This window comes from Asparagus officinalis, chromosome 9, assembly GCF_001876935.1.
Source record: "Asparagus officinalis chromosome 9, Aspof.V1, whole genome shotgun sequence".
NCBI lineage: Eukaryota > Viridiplantae > Streptophyta > Magnoliopsida > Asparagales > Asparagaceae > Asparagus > Asparagus officinalis.
In genome coordinates this window covers 3,321,723-3,349,439 of record NC_033802.1, presented here as the reverse complement: position 1 = coordinate 3,349,439, position 27,717 = coordinate 3,321,723, and the positions used below count along the sequence as shown (strand labels likewise).

At 37.2% G+C, this 27,717-nt stretch overlaps 1 protein-coding gene across 2 annotated transcripts; it reads left to right on the top strand.

Annotated features, from left to right (window-relative positions):
• On the top strand, positions 8,525-27,698 carry LOC109823958 (pentatricopeptide repeat-containing protein At2g13600). 2 transcript variants are annotated; one of them, XM_020390428.1, is made up of 2 exons: positions 8,525-11,785; positions 27,586-27,698. In XM_020390428.1, the coding sequence occupies exon 1, from the start codon at positions 8,703-8,705 to the stop codon at positions 10,728-10,730; it is 2,028 nt and encodes a 675-aa protein (XP_020246017.1). In that variant the 5' UTR covers positions 8,525-8,702; the 3' UTR covers positions 10,731-11,785; positions 27,586-27,698. The 2 variants fall into 2 exon arrangements, with proteins under 2 accessions (XP_020246017.1, XP_020246018.1); XM_020390429.1 differs by lacking the exon at positions 27,586-27,698 and adding an exon at positions 26,950-27,357.

The following is a 27,717-nucleotide window of genomic DNA, read 5'->3' as shown; positions in this document are numbered from 1 at the left end:
GTCAAGGGTGATTTTGAGCAGGGGGTGGAGCTTTTAAGTTTAAAAAGTGGAGGCATGGAGGCTTGGAAGATGGATGCATAATTGCGTAGGGTGACTGATAAATTCACTCTCTTATGTATGTATGCACTCAGGCTGTATGCAGTGAGAAATGTATATATGCCAGTAAATTTGCACTTATAGATTCCACTGAGAGAGAAGGATGCTACGAATTATCTGAGTCTATTTGCAAGAATGTGAAGTGTAGCATTGCGTTTAATGGCAAAGATATGGACATAACTACGTACTATACGTTAATCTTCCTAGTTGATGCAAATCTAATTAAGGATATCAAAACTCAGTTCACATTGGATAAGATGAACTAAAACTTGGATATATGATGAATCATAGTTGGATATTAGCCCTTACCAACGTGCATGTGACATTATTATGTATACACACATTTCAATTGGAGGATATCCATATTTATCAAAGATTAATGTCTAATAAGGCATGCATCCAACCGTCAATATTTGTTTGCACCATTAACTTTGATGTGAGATGTTTGCACCTTTACACTTTTTCCTTAATCAGCCACAGTACTAGCGGATGCTTACATCTTAACCATATATATAGACATTATACAAAATTATTAAAAAAAAAATAAAAGCAAGGTAAATGGCAGAAATAAGAAAAGAGAGAAACAAACTTTTCGTGAAGAAATAAAACACTCATTTTCATTAATGAGATTATATAACGAAGCAATTGCATCAAAGCAGTCATAACAAATCCAATAATTAGATTGGAAATTAATTAACAATTCATAGATCTCTTGATTAAAAATTGGCAATATAGCTTCAAAATATATTTGATGACCATGTCAGCTAAAATCCTCACAATATTATTGGGAAGAGTAACCATATTGCTTCTAAAAAACAAGGGGTTTCCCATTGAGAAACAGTATGACCAATCATCAAAAGATACATAACCAACACCTGTACCTATGATCTAACCTAGTTTCATAAGTTTTCAAAAATGAATCATGAAGTACAACTTTATGACTTTCGAGTATGATGCCTCTTTTATTTTCCTTTCTCTTAAGTGGAACTATAACAGATACTGTCATTATCTCTGCCTAACTACGACGCTGATGTCCACATTTGTATATGTTCACATGCACTACTAAATATATAGTTCATTGATGCACCAATAATATCTAAGTTTTAAAGCCTACAAAAAGTTCGTATGAGTTTATATAAGAACCAAAAGGGTACCCTCATCAATCTATTTCAAGGCCAATTCTCCACTCGCGATAGTATAAAGATCACTTCATGGCATGAATAAATGTTAGGGACATGACTCAAGAGGAAATGAGATTATGGGCCTAACAAGTTGCCTTCTGATATGAACTATCATTTCTTATATGCTATAAAGCAGAGAAGACTTTGAGAAAGTATATATAAGAAAATCAGGAGAAAATTGACAAGAGCACTACTTTATTTCATGTCACTCTCGCAACATATTTGGAATTTCTGCCAAGAGAAGCATTGTACTAGTTAGTCTATTTCGCTTTCCTAGAATGCTTTTGTTATGAAATTTTCTTTCATAACAAAAGATTGATTAGCATAATAGCTAAAAATGGATGTAAATATTATGTTACTAAACTTGAACCGAAAAATAAATAAACCTAGGAGCTGGCACCTTGCGGTATGCATTTATGACATCATGCCGACCGCATAATTTCATCACCCTCTACAACCATCACACTAACACCAATAATAATAACATGCTCCAATCTCCAATCCGATGTAGCATGATGCGGTGGCAAAGGAGGAGAGCATAGCTTGCAAATAAAGCCACCTACACGCATACCATTTCTATATAACGATCGAAGAGTGCATGTGTGATGCTATGAATCCTCAAACATCCTGCAATGATTACATAAGTGCAAGCCCCAAACACATCATTCTCCTCTCTCTCTCTCTCTCTCTCTCTCTCTCTCTCTGCTTCTATTTCCTGTGTACTCTAAACACTGCTGCTTTATAACTGGACATCATCAAGAGGGGGGGAATCCTTCGAAAGAAATTAAAAGGAAAGGTGGGTATCAATACTTGTACACGTGGGGCACCAAATCTTAAAGGGTTTTAGGGGTACCCTTGTTTGGGACCCTTTGATGATGTATGTGTGATGTAAATTACACATCTCTCAAGTTGTCTCTAAGGATTAGAGGGGGGCCGGGTTAAATTGCGGGCAGACCCCCCTGCAGTTCTATTCATGCGGATAGACCCACTGAGCCGGACTCTTTTACCCTCAGAGGAAGAAAATTGTTTCTTTTTTTTGACTCGAATAGACCTTCGGGGAGGGTAATAGAGTCAAAGAATTATCACTCATGGGTTCTATCTGCAACAATCGAACTAGGAGTGTCTATCCAGATCGAGCCTGCAGGTTTTTGTACGCATGCCATCATTAGAGAAAACTCCGCGCGCCGCCATTGGAGGATGGCGTTTGTGATGTAACACGTACGTCGACCCTCGCTATTTTCTCTCTAATGGATCGCGAGATGGGCATACTCTATTTGAAATTTTGTAGTGTTTACGATACTAACGTGTGCATAATATATATAATTCTTCGCCGTGTGTTTCACTGAGAGTTGCTCGATCGACGATGCTCGGACCAAATATAACAACGGCATATTGGGCACCGGACATCGATCGAATGTCCCGTTGACAGGATATATGGGAAACTATGCTCATATTGTGAAAGAATATATATAGAAGAAATTTGCAAAATAGACTTGTTTTGCTAAATATTTAGCAAAACAGACCGTTTTGCTAAAATATTTAGCAAAACAGACATCTTTTTTGCCAACACTTAAGTCATACGGGACTACTAGTCCCGTATGTTTCGAATAGTCTGTTTAGCAAAATCGATGTCTATTTTTCTAAATATTTAGCAAAACAGAGCTATTTTGCAAATTTTTCCATACATATATACTTGCGCCTAACTAATTAGATCCTTTAAGACATATTTGATACTGAGAAGCACTACCTCCTCAAGGATTGGAAGGTTTTGTTTATATTTCAAAGGAGTAATGATGATCCTACGAACGTGAAAAAAAAAAAAAACAGAAAGAAAAGAGCATCAAGGAACTAATTTCGGGATAACGAGTCAAATGACAGTGTCATGGAGTGAGACGGGGAAAGCTAGCGAAGGAGATGAACGACGCTAGACGACCTCGTGAAGTGCACTCATTTCAATTAGTGTTAGGCCTCATCGACGATCTGTCAGCCTCTAAACTAGCATTTTTTTCTTTCTTTCGAGATCCTATCGATTGCTTAATTTCTAACAACGTACGCCTCATTTTTCTTATAATGAAATGCCAGGTCAACTTTGTACCTAGGCTGAAATCGATCTACTTGGACCAAGCTGCTGGTTAGGACAACTTCCATCGAGTCGAGAGAGGTCAGGCCCTTAGGGCTCGTTTGGTTGCCTGTTTTTGAGGGGGGAAGTCCACAAATGTCCCATCTGTGGCAGCTTTTAGGCAAAATCGCCTCTAAAAGAGACGATTTTGTCTGAAAGCTGCCACAGATGGGACACATGTGACAGCTTTTCTATTCAAAATAAACCAACCAAACGAACCCTTAATGTCGACATTTTTTTTTACCAAACCGAATAGAATGAAAAAAAAAACCATGAGAAAAAGTTTATTTGATCCTTTTTTCTAGGGGTGAAGAAGTAACAAACCAGCAATATCGAGGAGAGAATAAACATCTCATAGTTTTTATCTTACGGAAAGGAGGAACGCAAATTTGAAATTGCTACTAGATCGAGTCCTACTAAATCAGTTTTTATCTTATGATATTTTTTAAAAAAAATAATCTAAAGAGCCCTTATCCCTCTACTTGCTTACAATTCTAGGCGTCGAGACTACTAACCTGTGATTATTGACTGCTAAACACTACTAACCTGTTTTTATTGACTGCTAAATACTACTAACCTCTACTTGTGAATTAATCTTATTCTTTTAAATATACACGGGATTACTAACCTGTGATTATTGATTGCTAAATACAGGGGGCTACTAGTCATGTGTATTTTAAATATTGTATTTTGCAAAACCAACCTCTTTTTGGCCAGCCGTGATGATGTGGCTGAAAAGAGGTCGATTTTGTTAGTTAATTCACAAACGGTCGAGTTTGCTAATAATTTAAAAAAAACGTCTTTTTAAAAAAAAATTCTCCTCGGTAACACTATCAAGTACATCTCTCTCAATATATAATATCTGCAAGCAATCACTGAGCTAATCATCACTTGGGTTATCCTCAACCTACTCTTTATCAACTTCACCGTGTAAAAGACTCTTTAGACGGTTACCTTAGCCACATACAAAATCAGCGCCACCTTCAAAACAAAATACACAAAATAGTTTTAAGCGGCAAGTTTTAAATGGGTGGGGTCTTATTATTCCTCAACTAAAGTGGGGTCACGTGACTTCACTTCGGTACAGATGGATCCGCCAACGGACCCCATTGCGGTCACGATCAGCGACGACCTGAAAACAACGTCGCATTAGGCAACGCCCATGAGAAACTGACATTCTAAACATCAGACATTTCGGTATCTTGCTATAGGATTAGTACCTAGCTAGCAAGATTTTCGCCATACTTAAAACTTTGACGAGTCATAAGAATCCTAGAACAATTCCTAAACACGATCCCATTGCAATGTGGCTCCATTGGCTAGAGATAAACGAGCGGCTCAAACCAGCCCGCAAGAATTATTATTTTTTTTTTGAAGGAAAATAGGGCTTTTCCCTATCAGTATGTATAAACTATACCAAAAGTTCAGGTTACAAAAGAAGATATCTTCTTATGAATGAGGCATCTTGGCCCATTCATTAGAAGATGTCTTAAGAAAAAAACCCAAAAACAGAACCAACTGAAGCCCAAAACCAAGAAAAAGCAAAATAGAAAAAACTGACCAAAAACTGTTATGCATATACAAAAGAAACAGGAGTACTATCAGTAGATCAGGCCATGGAGTTGCTGTTAGCACTTGATTCAAGAATGTCTTGGAGACCAGACGAACGGACGAGATTCTTTATAGCTTGAATTGCTCGCAAGAATTTGATGCGTCCAATAATTAACCTCGTTGTTAGGGATTCAGATGCAACAAATAATTAGGACAAATCAGGACGAACACCAAAAATATCATCATCATCATCATTTTGGTAAATAGTGAATAAGGAGAGAGCAGTGAAACTGTCACATTGTCGTTTAAACAAAAAGCTGGCGCCCATAACCGTTCAAATTGACGGGTATCTCTTTATTTGTTATCACTAAATAACACAAAGTATCCTACTTTATATAATATAATAGGACTTCTCTTTAGAAAAGATTAACTTTCTTGAGGTGAAGGTGAAAGTGATTGGAGCTCCATGGTTTAGTGGTGGAAATCGAAAGGAAAGGCCATTATGATGGTATAATTTTAGTCATCATAAAAGGAGGGGTAAATTGCGGATCTATCTATACCACCAGGGGCGGATCCACAAACTTTAGTCACGGGGGGCAAGACTACAAGTATAACTAGCGTGTGATATTTATACCTAAAATGTTATGACATCAAATATGCATTGTATTAAACGTACAAACAATATATACTTTATAGCCAATAAAAGTGTTATATTAGAAATTCTCTATAATGGTTCCTACCGCATTTTTATATTTTTTACGGTAAACAATTGTGTATGAGGAAGTTTGCTCAATCCTTGATATCGAGTGTGGTTCAACGGTCTAGCGGGAGGAGGGTTTGTGATTGGAAGGAGGAATTGATGCCATCGAATGACACTCGTTGCAACAGAGCAAAGACACAATTACAAAAGATAGTGAAGGGAATTCAGTTGAATTTGATAGAAATTACAATGGTTATCTAGAGATAGGGTAATGAAAAGTGGGTAAATGGGTTGGGTTTTGTCCCATTTAGCATTTATTAAGATATGAGGATTTGGTTTAATAGGCTGAAAGAGCGTGGGGGTAATTGCAGAATCTTGAATCAAATATTAAATATAGTTTCGTAAGGATCGGTGGGTGCACTTGACCTGTTACGACCCAAAAATCACTAACTATTAATTTTCATTGAGATGCTGACACGTGTCTCTGCACGTAATCAAATAAATCCCTAGCCTAGACGACTCAAGCCATTTCTGCAGCCAACTCGATCGGCAAACAACTTGCGTAGCTGAGTCAAAAAGCGGTACTTGTCGGCCAACCCACCAAATCGACCCGTACTCAGCCTACTGTTCAGCCGACAACTTGCATTAACTGCTTTGACAAATCATCATTACTCTAGCCTCCATAGTCTTTGTGACACATCGGACCCAATCAGCACCAAACACATGCTGTCATTCCCTCATTCAATGACTAGATGACTCACCCTCTTCCGTAGCCAACATCTGGAAGATGATTGCTGACTAAGCTACCTAGCTGGACCTGGCCTAAATTGACCTCTTTGCCCTTCCAATCCACTATAAAAGAGAGCGGCATTGCATGAGGTAAGCTCACTGGTTTTTTCATGCAACTTTGAATTGCCCCATCTCTATATTTCCCACTCAAGATCAATTACTGACTTGATCGTCGGAGGAACAACCGGAGATCTCAACTCTGCCATAACCTGCCATCTAAAGGAGTTTGAGGACCTAACACCCACATAAACCCCATATTTGATAACTAACATCAACATGACCCTATTGTCCCCACTATGAACCCGCCAATGTATACCACTATATAATGAAAATAATGGGGGTAGGAAAAATATAGATGACAAGTGGACATTTGTCACATTTCCTACATTCTTTTACATTTGGAAGGGTATAACGATAATTTTGTGGGAGTACTTTCTTCTTCTTCTTTTTTCCCCGATGGCGAGTACTTTGTTCTTTCTTTATAATAAAACAACAATTAGAATTTCATTATCACAAGTATATATCTCGAAACTTAGACTAAAAATAAATAAATATAATAATTTAAATATAAAATATGGAAAAAAAATTCTTCTAAATAACATTATTAGGAAAATGACATCATCAAATTGAATTTTTTGTCATAATATGTTTCAAATAAGGTAAATAAAATATAGCATATAAAGTGAATAAACTTTTTAAAAGATATTGCAAAAACTAACAATACGTTATTCATGTTAAAAAGTGAAAACTATATTTCTATTGCATGTGCATTAATTTGCACATACAATAATGTTAGGTTTTGGGTATTAGTTATACTATTTATAGTCATCCTTAACTATGTTTTCATGATACTTAACTTGAAAAATCCGAAGAATGTTAGAAGAATTCTTACATTAATTCATTTGCAATGTCACTGGGTACAAAATAATTTGGTTCGATTAGCAAGAGACAAGATAAATAAATAAAATTCTAATCTTATGAATAGGATGTGTACAATAATAATTTTGTTTCCCGACACAAAAATTGTTGGCATTCACCCAAGTCGTGTAAGAATCCCAATTTTATGAATATGATGGTTACAATAGCATTAATTATTTAATTAACAGATGATAATAAGATTTATTAGCAATTATACAATAAAACCACGAAATACATCCATATATTACAATTTTTTTTAAGTATATATGGGCACTTTCTTCATGAATTTGTATCAAATGTTATGAATGCTCAAGAACCCCACACATTTTTCCTTAGGGTTATTTGCATATATACCCCTTAAATCATGGGTATTTGCAAAACTACTCCTTAAATCTTAGTATTTGCAAAAGTACCCCGCAAATCATCAACTTTGTGAAAAAAATTCCTTAAAATCAACAAATCATCAACTTGATGTTGAAAAGTTAATTATTTTGTTGATAATTTTTACATTGCAACCACAAATTATCTTATTAAAGTTGATGATTAATTACTTTGAGGGTAATCTTTTCCCCTAAATTGATGATTTGAGGGTAGTTTGTAAATATTGAGATGTAGAGGGTATTTTTGCAAATGCCCATGGTTCAAGGTTTGTAAATATCCCTTCTTCTTATTGAAAAAAAAGTAAGGCTCATAGTGAAGTTTTTCAAGGGTAAATTACACTAAAACCCCCATGAACTTTTAGTGTTGTGCTGTTAACCCCATGAACTTTCAAAATCACACTAAGCCCCCAATAACTTTTTAAAATTGTAGAAAAACCCCATGAAGTTTCTGAGTTTTTCAGATAAACCCCATAAATAGAATCAAAAAACAACATAAAAAAATATTTTGAAAGTTCATGGGGGTCTAGTGTGGGGGTTTTCTACAAAAGTTATCGAGCGTTCGTGCGATGTTGAAAGTTCATGGGTTCTTAATTACTACAAAAAACTGAAAGTTCATGCATGGGGTCTAGTGTAATTTACCTTTGTTTAAATTAATAGGACATATAATATAGTTATCATTATTTAAAACAAGATTATCCGAGGGTTAAGTATACAATTAAAAAGGACGAAGGGGGACTAAGTTGAATAAATCCCAAGAAACTAATATTGCCTCCAAACTGATTACAAAATACTCAGGCTTCTCTTGGGGGAGGAAAAGAGGAGGGGCCTGAGAGAGAGAGAGAGAGAGAGAGAGAGAGAGAGAGCATCAAAACTCTTCTGTAACTTCCATTGCCGAGAGAGAGAGAGAGAGCATCAAAACTCTTCTGTAACTTCCATTGCCAAGACTTTGTGCCATCTCTAACTATGGGATGGCAAAGCTTTCGACCCAACTCAAAACCCTCACCGACCTCGCCATCTCCAACCTCATCCAATCCTGCACCCAATCCCAATCCCTCACCTCTCTCCAAGCACTCCATGCCCAAATCCTCAAAACCCATTTCTCATCCCAAACCTTCATCCTCAACCGCCTCATTGATTCCTACTCCAAATGCGGCTCCCTCGAACACGCCCGCAAACTGTTCGATGCAATTCCCCAACGAAACACGTTCTCTTGGAACGCCGTTATCTCTGCGTTCACCCGCGCGGGCAATCTCGAAGAAGCCCGACAGCTCTTTCTTGCAATGCCGGACCCGGATCAGTGCTCCTGGAGCTCGATGGTTTCGGGGTTTGCCCAACATGCCCGCTTCGAGGAAGCCCTTGATTTCTTTGAGTCAATGCATGGGGATGATTTTTATATGAATTCGTATTCGTTGTCGAGTGCGCTGAGTGCGTCTGCGGGGTTGATGGATTTGAGTGCTGGGGTTCAGATTCATGGGTTGGTTTCGAAATTGTCTTTGGCTTGTGATGTGTTTATGGGAAGTGCGCTTGTTGATATGTATTCAAAGTGTAGGTGTCCGTTTGATGCACAGAGAGTATTTGAGGAGATGCCTGAAAAAAATGTGGTTTCTTGGAATAGTTTGATTACATGTTATGAGCAGAATGGGCCTGTTAGTGAAGCTCTAGTCTTGTTTGTGAGTATGATGGAATGTGGAAATGAGCCTGATGAAAAGACTTTTGCTAGTGTTGTTAGCGCTTGTGCTACCCTTGCGGCAATTAGAGAAGGAACACAATTACATGCTCGGACTATCAAGTTCGATAAATTTAGAAATGATTTGGTGCTTAGCAACGCGTTGGTTGACATGTATGCAAAATGCAGTAGAATTAGAGAGGCAAAGATGGTTTTTGACCGGATGCAGGTTAGATGCATTGTATCCGAGACTTCAATTCTGAGTGGGTATGCGAGATCAGCAATGGTGAAAGATGCAAGATCGATGCTTTCGGGGATGATGGAGAAGAATATTATCGCTTGGAATGCACTTATTGCAGGGTATACTCAGAGTGGCGAGGATGAAGAGGCACTCAGAATGTTCCTTCAATTGAAGAGGCAATCCATTGGGCCAACCCATTACACTTTTGGCAATGTGCTTAATGCCTGTGCCAATCTCGCTGATCTTCAGCTTGGCTTGCAAGCACACGGGCATGTTTTGAAACATGGGTTTCGATTTGGGGATGGACTAGAACGCGATATTTTCGTTGGAAATTCACTTGTCGATATGTACTTAAAAAATGGCTCCACCGATGAAGCGGTTAAGGTGTTTGAGAGTATGATACAAAGAGATAGGGTTTCTTGGAATGCGATGATTGTGGGATATGCACAAAATGGGTGCGGAGTTGAGGCATTGAATATCTTTAAGAGAATGCTAAGTTCGGAGGAGAAACCAGATAATGTCACGATGATTGGTGTTCTCTCTGGATGTAGCCATGCTGGCTTAGTTGATGAGGGGCGGCAATATTTTAAATCTATGACTGGGGACTATGGATTGGTTCCATCAAGAGATCATTATGCATGTATGGTTGATTTACTTGGACGAGCAGGACACTTAGAAGAAGTTGAGAGGTTTATAAAGGAGATGCCAATAGAACCAGATTCGATTATTTGGAGTTCATTTCTAGCTTCATGTAGAACTCATGGTAATGTGAAGATGGGGGAGTGGGCAGCAGAGAGGCTGTTTAAGACTGATTTTGAGAATTCGGGATCTTATGTTCTGCTCTCTAACATGTATGCTGAGAGAGGGAGGTGGGAGGATGTTCTGAAATTGAGGAGGATGATGAAGCAGAAGGGAGTTGTTAAACAGCCAGGATGCAGCTGGATTGAGATTGAGAGGAAAGTGCACGTGTTCATGGTGAAGGATAAAAGGCACCCAAAAAGGAAGGAGATTTATAGAATCTTGAAAATTCTCAAGATGCAAATGGAGAGGTTTGGTATAGAAGAAGAATTTTTGATTGGTGAATGTTGATTTCTAAAGAGAAATAAAGTGTTAAGGTGTTGGCTCCATAAAGTAAAAGCAAGATGTTATACTTTGAAGCTCTGTTTTGCTTGCTTTGGCATTTTTCGGCATAGTTAGCTGGAAACTGTGTGCAACCTTCTATACAAGCATGCATTATTTTCAGTTTCCAAAGGCCCCATTTGTGAGGATATGAACTGAAAGTTCAAAGAACAAGGGCTAGGAGAGTCATCATCCCTTTGCAAATGGAGACATGAATCGCGACGATAGGAAAACAAAGGAACAAGTGGTGGAAACTTCTGATAAGAGGGGTAAATGGACTGGCAATCTTCAAGAATTTCGAGCAACCATATGAAGTAATGTACCAGGGTCTATACACCTGGCAACAGCCGTTCCAAAATTCTTTACAAGTTAAGATAAAGGAACAAATATTCATAACAGATAAGGTGAAGATATAATGTAGTGGATAGTCTGGGAGATCAAATATCAATAGATTCAATAGTATTATTATGATTCATGCAAATCCAAAGATGCTCTCCTAAGGAACTTAACAAGCAAAATTGAGCTCACAAGAGCTTGTAGTGTACTTGTTTACCCGCTGCATACTAAACAAAGCAAGAGAAAGTGTAAAAGTTTGTACTGGACTGATACAAATGATAATGGCCTCAAGAAGATACTGAATCATGATAATACAGAGAGAGAAATATTACATCAAAGATCTATATGATGGATCACACGGCTTCATCACGAGTCAAGAGTAAACTTCTGGAGATATAAGATTGTGATTATGTCATCCAATATTGAGCAGCTAGGTATACACAGAAGCAGCGATTTTTTTGAAAGTTGTGATTAATCTTTATCCATTACTTTTTCTATTATAGCTGGCTTCTGGAAGGAGAGAAAGAATGGGAGAAAATACAAAATAGAACTTCATGTTTTGACAGGCTTTAACTGGGATTCAAATAGTTGGGCTGGATGTTTCATTCCGTGTTGTCTACAGACAGATATAAAGTTTCTTGAAGGGAGCAGATCACAGAGTTGGCTTCTTCAGAATCTACAGAAAGCAGGTGAATCAATTTATTCTTTGAAAAATTTCCCTTCTTTCCTTACGTTACTACTATAGATTTGCATCTCAAATGCTTGAACTTTTGAAAATTAGAAGGCTGCATATGTTGCTTATAAATGAATGTGATGATTAACCGAGCAAGATAAGGTATTGCACGAGAGGTTTATTCAATTTGCATTCAGTTTTGTCGCCTGGGCTTAACTTTGAGAAAATGAATTAATAAACATCAAACATGTCACTTTTTAGCCCCTAAGGACCATCTTGGTATTATATGTAGCCAATTCTGAGTTATAATATAGTTATATTTATATTTCATTGGCATTCTGTTTCCACAGATTTTAGTTTGTTTTCAGTCTGTTTGTGCCCAGTTTTCTTTTCATTACGAGGAACCTAGCTTTTTGACTCAAGCACATGCAGAGTACTTTCTGAATGCTATAAATGTGAATTATGTGGCTCATTCTCACCAAAAGGATCGCATGTAAACAATTGGAACGGAAGCTTCGTAAATTTGTAGAATTTCAAGGTCTCCAAAAACATGTGAGGAGATGAGATGAACATAAGAGATCGAAACTACCCAATTGCAAACTAAACCCCCATAAGTATCTGCAGTATAAGCTTAAAGATATTATCATTTCCAAACCAATGATACAAAGTCTTCTGTGTCCTGTTAATATGATTTCAACTTGGGAAAGAAAAGAAATAATGAATAATTAACAGGGTTTTTGGAACTCTTTACATAGTTGTCTGGAACTCTTTTATTGCGCTTAGCCTATGTGGCAAGGTTTGGGAGGGTGGCGGCTAGGGTTTGAGAGGGGTAGAAGGTGGCGGCTATGTTGTGCGCAGCGGAAATTTTGGCAGAGTTTCTGGTGCACAATAAGAGAGAAACATCGATAAGAATTCTTGTTTCTCAAAGGGAACAAGAATCTGAAGCCTAATATCTCATCAAAGTGGGATATTAGCTCTTCCTCTCGTCAGCTCTAGGACTGCGCGTCGAGGGATCCTAAAAACTATTACAATGGCCACAAACTCAAACAATTAATTTTACGTGGTTCGGCAAACTGCCTACGTCCACGGGGCAAGGAGGGGGATCTACTAATAGAGGAGAAAAAGAATACAATGGGTTTACAACTCTCACAATCTAAACCCTCAAATAGAAAAAACAACACACAACAAAGTAACCCACGTGAAACAAAGCAACCCACAACGTGGGTGGGTCCCACTCACAATTCTCCACCTCGGCGAAGTTTCTTTCAAAAAACTGAGCCGACACCAAAGCATCTAAATGTCACACTTGTTGTGTCCAGTACGAACTCAATCCACAACAAGTCGAGATCCAAACGAGAGTGCGAACACTCACCCAAACCAACAGTGTCTACTCACCAAATCGATCTCACCCCATCAAAATCCAACCCGGCTGCATCATAATGACTGCCTACGTATCCTCTTGTCCAAGGAATCAAGCCGAACGTAGTTCACCCAAATGGCCGCGAACGACCTCAATCCAATAGAAGAGTTTGCAACCCTTCTCCAATATCATCAACTCTACGGCTGATAGCGCCTCCAATGACCTCAAACACCTCCACCTGAGGTGAACCAATGACCATATCCAAGCTACATCTATCAGCTGCACTCGAATCAAAACCCAACTCATCATCTGCATCCGAATCCAAATGACTTCCACGCTGTGTCACCTCAGCTGGAATCCCAACCAATGCAGAATGACCTGGAGTATGTGGAGTAATCTCCACCCAATATGGAGTAGCATCACTCTTCACCCGCTGCGATACATCTAAGGTCTGTCCAAAACTCTCCACCTGCTGAGAGTCAATTGGCTTCCTCATCGAAACCTCAACCAAAGTGACACTACCAGACCTATCTTCCAATGGAGTTTTACCTCCAATCACAGCAGTTGACAACTCTTTAATAGGATGACCCAAATATGTCGAAGCCTCGGTCCAGAAACTCTTCTGCAAACCATTGCTCGACCACAAACACCGCTCCTCCTCCAGCAAGGAACGGTTCTCTAAATTTGTCACCCTATCTAGTTGTCCCAAGATTTTATTTCCAACGAAGTGTCTCGAAATACCATGAGATTTGCTCCAATGCAGAAATAGGTCCATCTTGTACCTCCCACCAGAATGGAGTACCTTTACCTTTCTGTCTATCACACACTTCTTCAATCTGTTGGATACTACTAGGACTTTCTCCAAAGGGGATTTGGTTGCAACCCAAACATGCCTAAAACAGCCACCAACAAAGGAAACCAAACACCTATTACCTCCCAATGATGCCTCCTTGGAAGGCCCCCAAACATCCACGTGAACTCCTCCAAAACGACCCTTAGCACGGTGAATAGAGGTGTCACACTTCACCTTGGTCTTCTTACTCACATCAACATGTTCACTGGACTTCAAACTGCAGGTCTTCACACCCTCTTTCAATCTATGCGGGGAATCAATACTAGAATGGCCAAGCCCCAAATGCCGCAGTCTAGTCGAATCAACATAAGTCGTCAGCTCTCCACCTGCCACTATACCTCCAGTCAAGTAATACAGGTTATTTCTCCTGACGCCTTTCATCAAAATACGAGAGTCTCTCGCAATCTCGAGAACCATGTCCTCAACACGAACCTTCAGACCTTCTCCAACCAAAGCTCCAATCGAGATCAAGTTCTTCCTTAAAGAAGGAACATATCTCACATCATTTAACTCTCTAACAGTCCCGTCAAACATCTTTATGCGAATTCTTCCTATCCCAATGATCTGGCATGCACGGTTATCAGCCATATACACCACACCACTATCCACCAGCTTCTCAAAACTGGAGAACCATTCCCTTCTAGGGCACACATGATAGGTCGCACCACTATCCAACATCCATTCAGATTTCTCCGAATAGCTATCTGTAGGACTGATAGAAAGCGAATAAATAGAAGAGTCAGAATTATTACCATCCGATACGATGTTTGCTTCTGATGATGGTTGCTTTCCTTTTCTCTTCTGCTTATTCTTTATCCATTCATCGAGATTTGGACAGTCTTTCTTCCAATGACCAGTCTTCTTGCACCAAGCACACTGATCTTTTCCAATTGTAGGATGCCCTACTCTAAACTGTGACTTCCACTTCTTCCGGTTCGGATTCTTCCTTCTTGCGACCAACGCATCTGCTACCGACTCAGTCGAAGTCTCCTTATCCTTCTTCCGAAGCTGATAATTCACCAGTGCAGCAGTGACCTCACTATACGAAAGAGATGCCTTCCCATTAATTAAAGTAAGGACGAATGTCTCATATTCCTCGTCGGGCAAGGAACTCAACAACAACAACGACTTGTCCTCATCTTCAATTATGACATCCACATTTGCCAAATCCGCAAGAAGCTTTGTGTAGTGGTTCATGTGATCTCTAATGGAGGTTCCCTTCTTCAACTGGAAACGATAAAGTCTCCTCTTCAAATGCAAGCGGTTCTCAACACTCTTTGTCGGATACTTGCCTTCGAGAATCTCCCAAATCTTCTTTGCAGAAGTCTCATTCATCACATCATATTTTAGATCTTGAGTCAAACAAGACCTAATCACACCACACGCCGTTCGATTCATCTTCTTCCAAATCTTCTCTTCAATCTCATCTGGCTTGCCATCTAACTCCAATGTATTCTCCAAATTCTGCGCGTTCAGCGTATCCAAAACCTCGCATCTCCATAATCCAAAGTTGTTTGTGCCATTAAATTTCTCCACATCTATCTTCATAGAGTGGATATTCAAATTCTGAATGGTCTTCGCGCCAGAAGCACCACCCTCGACACCCGAAGCACCTTCTTTCCCCGACATCTTACGCACCAACAAACAAAGAATAAATCCAAAAACTGAAAAGATAGAGTCTTTACCAAAAGATCCCACCTTTATCACCAAACGAAGCCCTAGACGAGCCTCCAAATTGATCTACTCCCCCAAATAGCCCAAGCGTAGCCCGAGCTCTGATACCATTTGTTGTGCGCAGCGAAAATTTTGGCAGAGTTTCTGGTGCACAATAAGAGAGAAACATCGATAAGAATTCTTGTTTCTCAAAGGGAACAAGAATCTGAAGCCTAATATCTCATCAAAGTGGGATATTAGCTCTTCCTCTCGTCAGCTCTAGGACTGCGCGTCGAGGGATCCTAAAAACTATTACAATGGCCACAAACTCAAACAATCAATTTTACGTGGTTCGGCAAACTGCCTACGTCCACGGGGCAAGGAGGGGGATCTACTAATAGAGAGAGGAAAAGAATACAAATAGGTTTACAATCTCACAAAATAAACCCTCAAACTAACTCTCTAATATCTCACAAAAAACAGCCACCAAATAGGATTTTTCTCCTCTGCACGAAGCCCAAGAAAAATTGCGCAGCCGCACAAATTTCCTCCTCTCCTGGTACTTGCCCAAAACCCTAAGCATCGAATAGCTATCTATATATATCTATCAATTGAGTCAATCGGGTGGGCCAGCACAATTGTCCGCTGAACAATTCACAAAAAACAACACACAACAAAGTAACCCACGTGAAACAAAGCAACCCACAACGTGGGTGGGTCCCACTCACAGGCTAGGGTTTGAGTGGGTGGCGGTTAGGGTTTAGAAAATTAGAGAGAGGAGAAAGGGTGGCTCTGATACCATGTTAATGTTAAACCCTCAAGAGCTCTTATTGGCTCTCTTGGATGTTATTTATAGTGTTTAGGGATACAAAAGAGTTTGTCCCTAACCAATGTGGGACTAAACAACAAAGGAGTAAAATAACTCTCTCAACAGTCTACACAAACGTTCATAGGTAACATGAATTCTTGTATTGCATACAACGAACCATCAGTCGCATTAGTTTCTCCTTCATTTGATGGCATCGATTATACTTTGTTTGTAGATGGAAGTACGACACCATAATTTTTGATGTGTCGGGTATTTTTGTTACTGGCTATCATCAAGTGTCCAAGTGTCAAACACGTGAAGGACTTGGAAAATTCATTTCAATTTATGTTCCTTTCCAGGGTTCATTGCGTGTATTCTTCATATGAAGTAAGAGGGAAATTCCAAAACGAATAAAATTCCACAACTTTTTCTTCTCTCCATAGATATTTCTGGTTCTGCTTCCTTGTAGGGCTCATTACATGTAGTTTTCATCCAAGAATGGAAGAAAAATCAAAGCTCAGTGTGAGGTCAGTCCAACACTGAGATATTAGTGTTAGAAAAGTTTACAAGTGCTAGACTTCCAGTCTTGAATCCACTAAAGCTTAACACCTCACAACTATATTACTATTCGAAATCTTTAGAGAGCCACAACAACAAAAGGAAATTTCTGCAGCATCATATTGTTTCCCGAGCATTAGGATTCTTCATGTATTTATTAAATTGTTAGAAACTTATGAAATATGACACAGATTCCTGTATCTTGTGATCCATAAATATGAAAATGTTTTTGGCCAAATTTTTGTTTACTTGGACTTTGATCTTGGCTCCATAAATATGAAAATGTTTTTGGCCAATTTGTGTTTACTTGGACTTTGATCTTGACTGTAATTTGTATTTGCGTTTAAAATGACTATGTACATTAGCTTGTCTTTTTTGATAGGGTAAATTACACTAAACCCCCATGAACTTTCACCATTTTGCAGAACCCCCAGTAACTTTCAAAATCACGCAAAACGCCCCAAGAACTTTCAAGAATCACACTAAATCCCCTAATGACTTTCAAACTCACACTAACTCCCCCAATAACTTTTGGAATTGCAGAAAATCCCCACTAAGTTTCGGCATTTTGCAGATAATCATCGTAAATTAGAACAAAAGAACAACATTAAAGTTTAAACAAAAGAAAAAACAATTAGAGTTCGGGACCCGAACCTCAGCACGAACAAGAGGAAAAACGAATGAAAAAAGCAAGAGATTTCTGTTTCTAGGTTTGAAGATACAAAAAAGTCAGAATGGGGTTTTTTAATAACTTAGGGGGTATTTTGGTCTTTTTAAGTCACATAGGCTGCACGTGCCAATTTAGATGTAGCAATATTAAATTTGGGGGTTTTCTGCGTAAGTTATTGGGGGTTTAGTGCGATTTTTGAAAGTTACTGGGGGTTAAGTGCGATTTTGTAAGTTATTGGGGGTTTAGTGCGATTTTTTAAAGTAATTGGTGGTTTAGTGTGATTTTTGAAAGTTATTGGGGGGGTTTTATTGCAAAAACTTAGTTCATGGGGTGTAGTCCAATTTACTATTTTTTTTTAATACACAAGTCTTATTTGTAAAGGTTGAGATCATACCCTTGAGAATAAAAAATCAACCTCCGTGAATCAACTTAAAGTCTCTCCCATCTGATACATAAAGTGGATTTGGCCCTAAATCACTTTCTAACTATGAAATTCATATATAGTTATGAAGTTCTAGAACACGCTTATTGTAGAATTTGGAGCAGATTAGGTGTCATTATTTTAAGGCCGGTTGTTGATGTAATTGTCGCTAATTAATGCTCACTAGTTTCAAGCCCGTGCGATGCACGGATTTATATAATACTGACATGACAATCTTTAAAAAAATAGACAAATGACAAATAAACTATAGTTTTATTTAAGAATAAGGAAATGAAATCATACCTCAAAGTAAATAGAAAAATAGGGTGCAAACCCAAGATGCACCGGCTACGTGGATGGCCAGAAGAAATTTTCTAAGTCTTCATATATGCAGAGTGCTTTTATTTCCCAACTTCTTTTTTGGTAAGTATTCAGTGGTTTGCTTTGCTGAATGTATTAAGTTAAGATCTCTACTTCCATGGAGTTGCTTCCAAGATCAAGCTCATTTGAGGTATGTATGGTTTTAAGAATCCCTCTACGATAAAACCAAAACGAAGCCAAACCAAGAGTTTAACCTTCATATCATGCCAATTATTTTGTCAACACATTTACATACCAAGAGTTAACCTTCATATCATGCCAATTATTTTATCAACATATTTACATTCACAATGATTACTGAGAGAGTTACTTCTCATAAACTTTGAAGTATATTAACTCACTAAAAATGATAATATTTTGACTAAACGTGAAGTATATTAACTCACTAAAAATGATAAGTTTCTACAATTAAAAACAGAACAAAATCAAATAATAATTTGATAAGAACATCATCAACATCATTAATGGCAATAATCAAAAAGAATCCTTAAAAAAAGCTCAAGCATCCAATATGGTGAGCTCATATGGCCCAACAATTTACATATAGCCTAACAAATAGCGCATGGTTAGCACATATGGTCAGCAAAAATTTAAATTTAGTAATAAGAAAATAGGTCAATAAAAAAAAAAAGTTCAACAAAACATAGTGCAAAGCACAATACATCCTTTTATAATTGCCTTTATGCTCAAATAAAATTATTATATCCTTGTTCTTTCTTCATCTCCTCATGCTCAGTAGTCGACATAGCCAGCCACATATTCCTGAAAGAAAGTACCATAATCAGTACATTTCGCTCCTCATCGATTACATAATATAAAAGTATGTAACACAAAGTAATCTAAAAAGTGCATATCAATATTAATTACCTAAAAAAACTAAATAATTACATAATAATAACCCAACTGACAACCATTACTACTTATAATCAAAACAAAATTAAAGAGGAATAATAGAAAGGTGTGTGTGTTGGGGGGGGGGGAATGAATATTGAATGGTGCTACAATGTATGATACTTCTCGTGACTCATGGACTCTTAAGGGTTGAAATGCTCTTAAGGAAAAGCAAGCAGTCTTGTAGAAAAAGCAATAACCAAAAACATCATTGAGTTCATGAATGTTTTTGTTCATGCACCTCAACCCTTAAAAGGATTGACACCAAAGTATATCATCTGGGATGCTCAAGCACTTTAATCTTTAAGGATCCCCAACAAACAACTGGTATATCAAAGATAAAGGATAAAAAGAAGAAACCAACCAAATCACAATTACTGAGGTTGATACAATGAGGTTCATTTAATAAATTGATGTAATGAGGTTCATTCAAGCAATGATTTAAAGGAACATGTTACAAAATAGAGGTCTTGGTGATGATCCATAAAGTTGATGGCGATGCAAGCTCAAAAATTAGATAGCTGAAAATTTTATGCATAAATATCAAAAGTTTATAATAGTTTTATGATTACAAAAAGAATGTATTGAATGATCAAATTAACAATAAATATTTAATGAAGTTATGTGAAACACATCAAAAACAAAAGCCTAGCGGCCATGAACAAACTTTAAATAATAATGAATAGTGCTTTACATTACAACTATTGATGCAGCCCTAGTTTAGATGAAGTGAAATTGATCAACCAATTCTAAGTCTACTTTCCTTCAACATTCTTACAAAAGTAAAATTTCACAATATGTTATATGTTGTCAGAGCAGTATTCCTTGTACAATATTCATGAATTAGTCCTCAGTCTGCAACAGAAAAATGTATGACAAAGACAAACCGCTACACATGCGAAGTTTCTTTTATATAAGCAATGCATTGCCAGCTGCTTTGGATTGTTCTATTAATAATTAATCACCAAGTATCCCTCTAAAGGCAACAGCTTTCATCGTGGTAATTAGTCAATCTTTCCATTACCTTCCATCTAATTTTTTCTCATCTGCCACCAGCCTCCCATCAATAAAGGTGTGGCCTGGATGGTCAGTCTAGTTTAACATAAATCTAGGTGTAAGATGACCTAAAGTCAGCCACTTGGATGGGTCTAATCAGATGCCAAGCTAAAAGTTTGGGTCAGCCCCCTCCCGCTCCTTGCAGAAGAAGGAATGTTTACAGCTTCAAGATGCAAAGGGTGTAATGGAAGTAAATAGTGCAATTATAAATTTTGAATAATAATACAGGTTGAAACTCACCTGTCCAAGATGAAGAAAACTGTGGCTATATAGATTATACTTTACTTCCCTAAATTCAAGAACATGTGAGAACTCAGGAGGCAGAGGCTCGCTTGAAACAAATGTTACCTGGTATAGAAAAAAACAATACTTATGAATCTCTAATCATATAATTATGGACCAAACTAAAAGTTGCAGTCAGCAACTGCCATCTCAAATATGTACCAACGACAACCTATAATAATATGCAACAAAAAATTAAGTGGCAGCCCTTATATCGTAAAGCATGAGCCACCCAATTTGATGGTGTTGGTAGTTTAAATACCTAGATTGATATTATTCTTTAATAGCAGTAAAAGTGTCGTAAATGTCTCGCCAGGCCAAAGATTCTAGAACATCATATGATGATAAGATCCATGAGATTATTTACAAACTGGCATTGAAATTTCATAAATCATAGTTACTATAAGTTATCACAGATGCTTTTATCTCAAGGTTAATGTCTAAATAAAACATCTACAATATTTATAACAGTTACTCTTGCTTGATGGAAAAAAAATTATATTTTCTAAGAACTTATGTCCAGTACGGTTGTACCCAAGTTGTAAGACAAATTTATATATGACAAGAGGCATTAAGCTGATAAAAATCAAGAGCTCCCTGCACTCATTAAAAAATTAACATTGCTCGCCCTTAGAAGCAACAAAGAATGTCAGGCTAGCTCTATAATGGTATAAAAGTCTCATTTTCGAAAAAGAATACTGCTTAAGCCACAATCAATATAGTAATTTCCAGGAGAAAAATGTTGATGCAGTGAAATTTGAATTAGTATCAAAGGCCCTTGTAAAATTTTCAGGTCAAAATAAAAGTAATCATATACAAAATGAAAAAGAACAAAAATTTCTTCAGGACAAAATCTTATATGCTATATCTCCCTTCTTCACAGAATATCTGGTTTTTATCCATAATCAGCCCTGCGGTTTTCAAGGCTCAAAGACACTACAAAAAAATTATAGAAGTTCATCTGGTGGAAATGAAAGGAAACAGAGTCATTTCAGACATGATTTGCAACCAAGCACACCGACATTGGAGGTATTCAGATACATTGTCATAACTGACTAAAGTAAATCAGGGCACAATGCATATTAAGTACTAAGAAACATGTTAGGAATGATAGAAGTTAAATGATGGAAATGACAAAGCCTTGTGCCACAAATATAATAACAAAAAGAGCACCTTCTTTCTTAATTCTTCTTTTTTTTCTTTCTCAAAACAGCATCAAATTGATGATATGATTCATTTCACAGAAAATCAGATAAGTAAACTGAAAATTTACAGCTTCAAGGCTAAATGAGAATCCATGAACCTTATATTTATTGTTCTATAAACATAATAATGTGTCACATATGCAAAACGTGCATATAAACTGGTTAAATAGAACCCACCAGTCTTTTTTTTAATCTCGGTTTAATATGCATCTCAAGATTAATTCCAATGTTATTGCACAAGTTTGACATCAAAATATCATTTTTAAAAACATGAAAACGTGGTAATACTGACATGTAAAGAAAGAAAACATTAAGTAAGAAAATCCCTTCACCTTGAGAAAATTTAATAGCATAACACATTCACAAACAACATGACAAAATCAATAAAAGTATAAATTCTATTATAGATACAACTCACTGGGGAATTCTGTCACACGTTCACTCCCATCAAAATCAGACCATTCATTTCTAAAACTTTCTACTGGATTTTCTTTATGCCCATCCCCTCAAGTTGTAATCTCGTATCTAAAAGAGTTGAACTTCAACTAAAAATTCCAGTATTGAGAAATAAGATCGAACATTATAAAGTTCTTGTGTTAAAGATCGAACATTATAGGTAGGAATATTAGCATTAATCTGAACATATGGATCACTTACAGGGACGCCGACGACCGACGACCTTCGCCTCCCAGTGACGCCGAACACTTTTCGCAGCGTAGGGATCAGTCGTCGCCGGGGGATCAGACGATGGGTTGATTTGGAAATTAGGGATATGGGAATGAGGATCTGAGTAATGATATATAGTCGTAACGAAGCGGAAGACATGTTTGCAGAATATACTTGGGTTCTCAAGGCAGCTCGTCGTTGGAAATTTGGGTTCTCGAGGCGTCGATCAAGGGTAACGAAGCGTCGATCGCGGGTAACGAAGAACGGAAGAATTGGGGGAATTGGGGGAACGGTGAAATTTGGGTTCTCGAGACAGAACACTTTTCTTCTGTATAAGGGGCTGTTTGTTTGCAAAAATGAGAAGGGGAAAGCCTGTCAAATCTGACAAAAACTGTCAATTTTGACAGGCTTTCTTGCAAAAACGCCTCTAAAAGAGACGTTTTTGCAAGAAAGCCTGCCAAAACTGACAGTTTTTGTCAGATTTGGCAGCTTTCCTCTAACTTTCTCCTTCAAAAAAAATGAAACAAACGGGCCCTAAGGAGGTAGAAGAGAGGAACGGTGAAATGGAAGAATTGGGGGAAGACGAAGCAGCTCGTCGTTGGAAATGTAAGTGGTGGAGAGAAGTTCGAAGCAGAGATTTAATGTGTTAAGGCCAGGTGGCGTTTATAATTGTATATATGGGTTAATTTTGCCAAGTGGCATTTTTGACAGGTGGCATAACCAATAGTAACACTTATTAGTAATAGTATATAGATGATGGAAATTAATTTAAGGACCCAAAATATGGGACCAAGGGAGGGGACAGGTGATGTGTCCCCTCCCTATAGCATAATGAGTTGGCATGACCAACTCATTATGCAATAGGGAGGGGACACCTCACCTGTCCCCTCCATTGGTCCCATATTTTGGGTCCACGTAGCAGCCCTCATAGATGATGCAATATGTTTCCAGTTTAAAGCAATGCAAGCTGACATGTCCAGTATCAAATGCAATTAAAGTGATTAATAACCATTTTTACTCATCATAATTATGACACTAATATTATATCAAGGTACAGTATTAATTAATAAAAATCAGATCACAAACCAAACCTGCATAAAAAATCAGATTACTACCCAAAATGTAGCAACTTGTAATATTTGAAAATTGAAAGATACTATGGAATGTTAACCAAAATTACATTACTGCACAAACCTGCATATAGATTAATACCCAAAATGTAGCAACTTGTAATATTTGAAAATTGAAAGATACTATGGAAAGTTAACCAAAATTACATTACTACACAAACCTGCATAAAGCCCAACATCTATGAGTCGTGTTTGACAATTAAAGGAAAGTTTGTTTAGCATAGTGAAATCTATGAGGATTTCAGAAGGACAAGTCCAAACACTATTAGTTCCATTGCACACCCTATTCTCTATGCAAACTACGTAATATCAGATTTATTTTTTTAACATAGGAGATGTGCCCGTATGGCAAACCTGTCAAGTAAACATAAATCATTATGAATAACACCAGAAAACCCAATTTATAGTATGTATTATTTAGTCAACAACAAAATCCATGTTTGTCAACTACATTTCTTTGAGCTGAATGTATTTATGCATTGAGGTAAACTCTCTCCAACATATAATTTAAGCACATGAAACATGTAGTAATAAACCAAAGAGTTTCTTTGAGAGACACTCAGAAAATGTATCATGTGTACAGCCGAATATAACGCCGCCAATCTCTTTCACGGGCAGACATGCTTATTTTTTTAACATAGGCGATGTTAAAAAATATTTATTTAGTTTTCCATTGCACAATTATTTCCATTGCACACCATGTTCTCTATGTAAAACCTACATTAAAGTTGTAGTTGACTGTATGCAATTGCACATAGATATGTATTCATAACACACACTGGGATTATGATTTATGTTTTTTCATTCTCTATATATGTAATGCCTTTCTTTTTGTTATTGAAATCTTAGTCATGCAAGTTACCTAAAGAAAGTCCTTTCTGTATAAGCGTTAAATTTTTATTTTGAAAAATGCTAATGCAATTTTTTTATTTTTCATGCTTGAATTTGTAGAAGACCAAACTGCTATGAAGATATTATTCTGTCTTGGTTTTGAGCATTATCTATTTGTTTCTGATGATCTACATGCCTTGCTGCAAATATGACTGACATATTTATCACTGTTTATAAGCTCAAATTGATAGTCTTGGTTTAGCTAAACATGAGATATTTGCATAAACATCTCTCAGAAATATAGGAGTTAGCATCCATGTGAAAACAGAATCACAGACATGAGTACATGAAAACTTTAGAACATTAGAAATCTTCAAAATCCAATGTCTCATGCTTTATATGTTTATACTTATAATGTTGGTAGCTTAGTTCTGATTAACCATGTAGGGACTGCTTGATTTAATGTAAGTTGGTTTAGTGGTCTTGGTTTAGCTAAACATGAGATATTTGCATAAACATCTCTCAGAAATATAGGAGTTAGCATCCATGTGAAAACAGAATCACAGACATGAGTACATGAAAACTTTAGAAAATTAGAAATCCTCAAAATCCAATGTCTCATGCTTTATATGTTTATACTTATAATGTTGGTAGCTTAGTTCTGATTAACCATGTAGGGACTGCTTGATTTAATGTAAGTTGGTTTAGTGGTCTTGGTTTAGCTAAACATGAGATATTTGCATAAACATCTCTCAGAAATATAGGAGTTAGCATCCATGTGAAAACAGAATCACAGACATGAGTACATGAAAACTTTAGAAAATTAGAAATCCTCAAAATCCAATGTCTCATGCTTTATATGTTTATACTTATAATGTTGGTAGCTTAGTTCTGATTAACCATGTAGGGACTGCTTGATTTAATGTAAGTTGGTTTAGTGGTCTTGGTTTAGCTAAACATGAGATATTTGCATAAACATCTCTCAGAAATATAGGAGTTAGCATCCATGTGAAAACAGAATCACAGACATGAGTACATGAAAACTTTAGAAAATTAGAAATCCTCAAAATCCAATGTCTCATGCTTTATATGTTTATACTTATAATGTTGGTAGCTTAGTTCTGATTAACCATGTAGGGACTGCTTGATTTAATGTAAGTTGGTTTAGTGGTCTTGGTTTAGCTAAACATGAGATATTTGCATAAACATCTCTCAGAAATATAGGAGTTAGCATCCATGTGAAAACAGAATCACAGACATGAGTACATGAAAACTTTAGAAAATTAGAAATCCTCAAAATCCAATGTCTCATGCTTTATATGTTTATACTTATAATGTTGGTAGCTTAGTTCTGATTAACCATGTAGGGACTGCTTGATTTAATGTAAGTTGGTTTAGTGGTCTTGGTTTAGCTAAACATGAGATAATGCATAGGATCTACTCATAGTATACATCTAGACAGCATGCTTGAAAACACAATGAGTACTGAAAAGTGAATAACAGGAACAAAGTGAACCAGCCAATAGGACATTTAATCTTCTTTTAAGTATTCAAGATAAGTAAATCCTAGCATGTAGTCATAGAAGAAATTCCAATTTTAACATCACCCTGCAATCTTGAATACTTAAAAAATATTTGATTAGCAGAGCATTGACAGGGACTGATAAAAAAGATTTGATGAGGAAGCTGCCAAAATTTTTATATGATGAGCAAAAGGCTTTGGAGGTAAGCTCTTCACAATGGCAGGGATTATATTTATGTTTGATACTACTGGTGCACAGTCAAATTGATCAGCTAGGAGCAACATAACAAATAAAAAAATTGTAAATACATCACCCAATTAACGATAATAATGACCATAAGGCAATTCTTGTTTACTTATTCTCTAATAATTGCATTTTAAAAAAGAATTGCATTGCATTTTAAAAAAGAAGTGAAAATACATCACCCAATTAACAATAATAATGACCATAAGGCAATTCTATGTATTATGCACTATAGTGAATGGGTTAATTACGAAGTCATAGATTAACAGAGACTCATCAATTATAATATTTTAAGAATGATCACCGTCAAAGAGCACATTTCCAAACAATTTAAAAAACTTTAAAATATAGGATGACGATATCATATAATTAGCATATGTAGAGCAAGAAAGCTCTTGTAAAATCAACCCATCACGCAAAAGCAGATTGATGTAGATTCATACAAACATTGTCGGTAATTGCTCACGCTTACTATAACCAAATTGTCACAATCAAATTTTCATCCTTAATACATGATTGCCACAACCAAATTGTCACAACCAAAGTGTCAAACATTGAGTACCAAAAGGCTCAGCTTTATCAAATTTCACAATATATGATTAAAATTTCGATGAAAGTAAATTTAACAAAATCGGTAACAATTTTTTAGGGGTTCAGTAAACTGACCTGTCGACCGCCAGTGACGTTGACGACCTTCTCCTCCAGTGACGCCGTCGACCAATTTCAGTCTTCGCCAAGGGTTTTGTCGATAGTCTCCTGTGAGAATAAGGGAGGAGGGGATGAGAATCTGAGGCTTTCTATATATGCGTAGCATCCTTCGGAGACGCTTGGGTGATCGAGGAAGATCACGATTTCTCTAGGCGACGAAGTCGAACAGACGACTTGGGGAGTCGAACAGACGAAGCCGATCTTGGGAGATGAAGAACGGGGGAAAGAACGACAGCTAAGAATGAAGCGGCGGAGCTAAGAATGAAGCGGCGGAGCTAAGAATGCAGCGACGGAGCTTTGGGAACTGAGGGGGCGGAGCTAAGAACGAAGCGACAGATTATTTTGGAAATTGAAATGGCGGAGAGAAGAACGATGCTTTTATTGGAGCAAACACGACGCCAGGTGGCAGCTGCAATGGGATGGGTATTCTTTGCCAAGTGTTCTTTGCCAAGTGGCGTTTTCAGAGGTAACTGTTTTTAGATATAGTATATAGATTATACGTGTTTGATTATTACCCTCTCAACTCATATCTTCACTTTGTTTTCCATCTTTTTCTGAAAATATTTTCGCTTATTAGGTGTTCACTGATGCGACACTAGATTTAAGCTCTTTTGTGAAAAAGACTTTGGTGGCAGAAAGATGTCCTGGAGTCTGCGTCATTGTCAACAATGGTAATGAAGCTGGAAAAAAAAAAAAAAACAGCTCACAA

Coding starts and splice junctions, on each gene's coding strand:
- LOC109823958 (XM_020390428.1), top strand. CDS start 8,703: ATGGCAAAGCTTTCGACCCAACTCAAAACCCTCACCGACCTCGCCATC.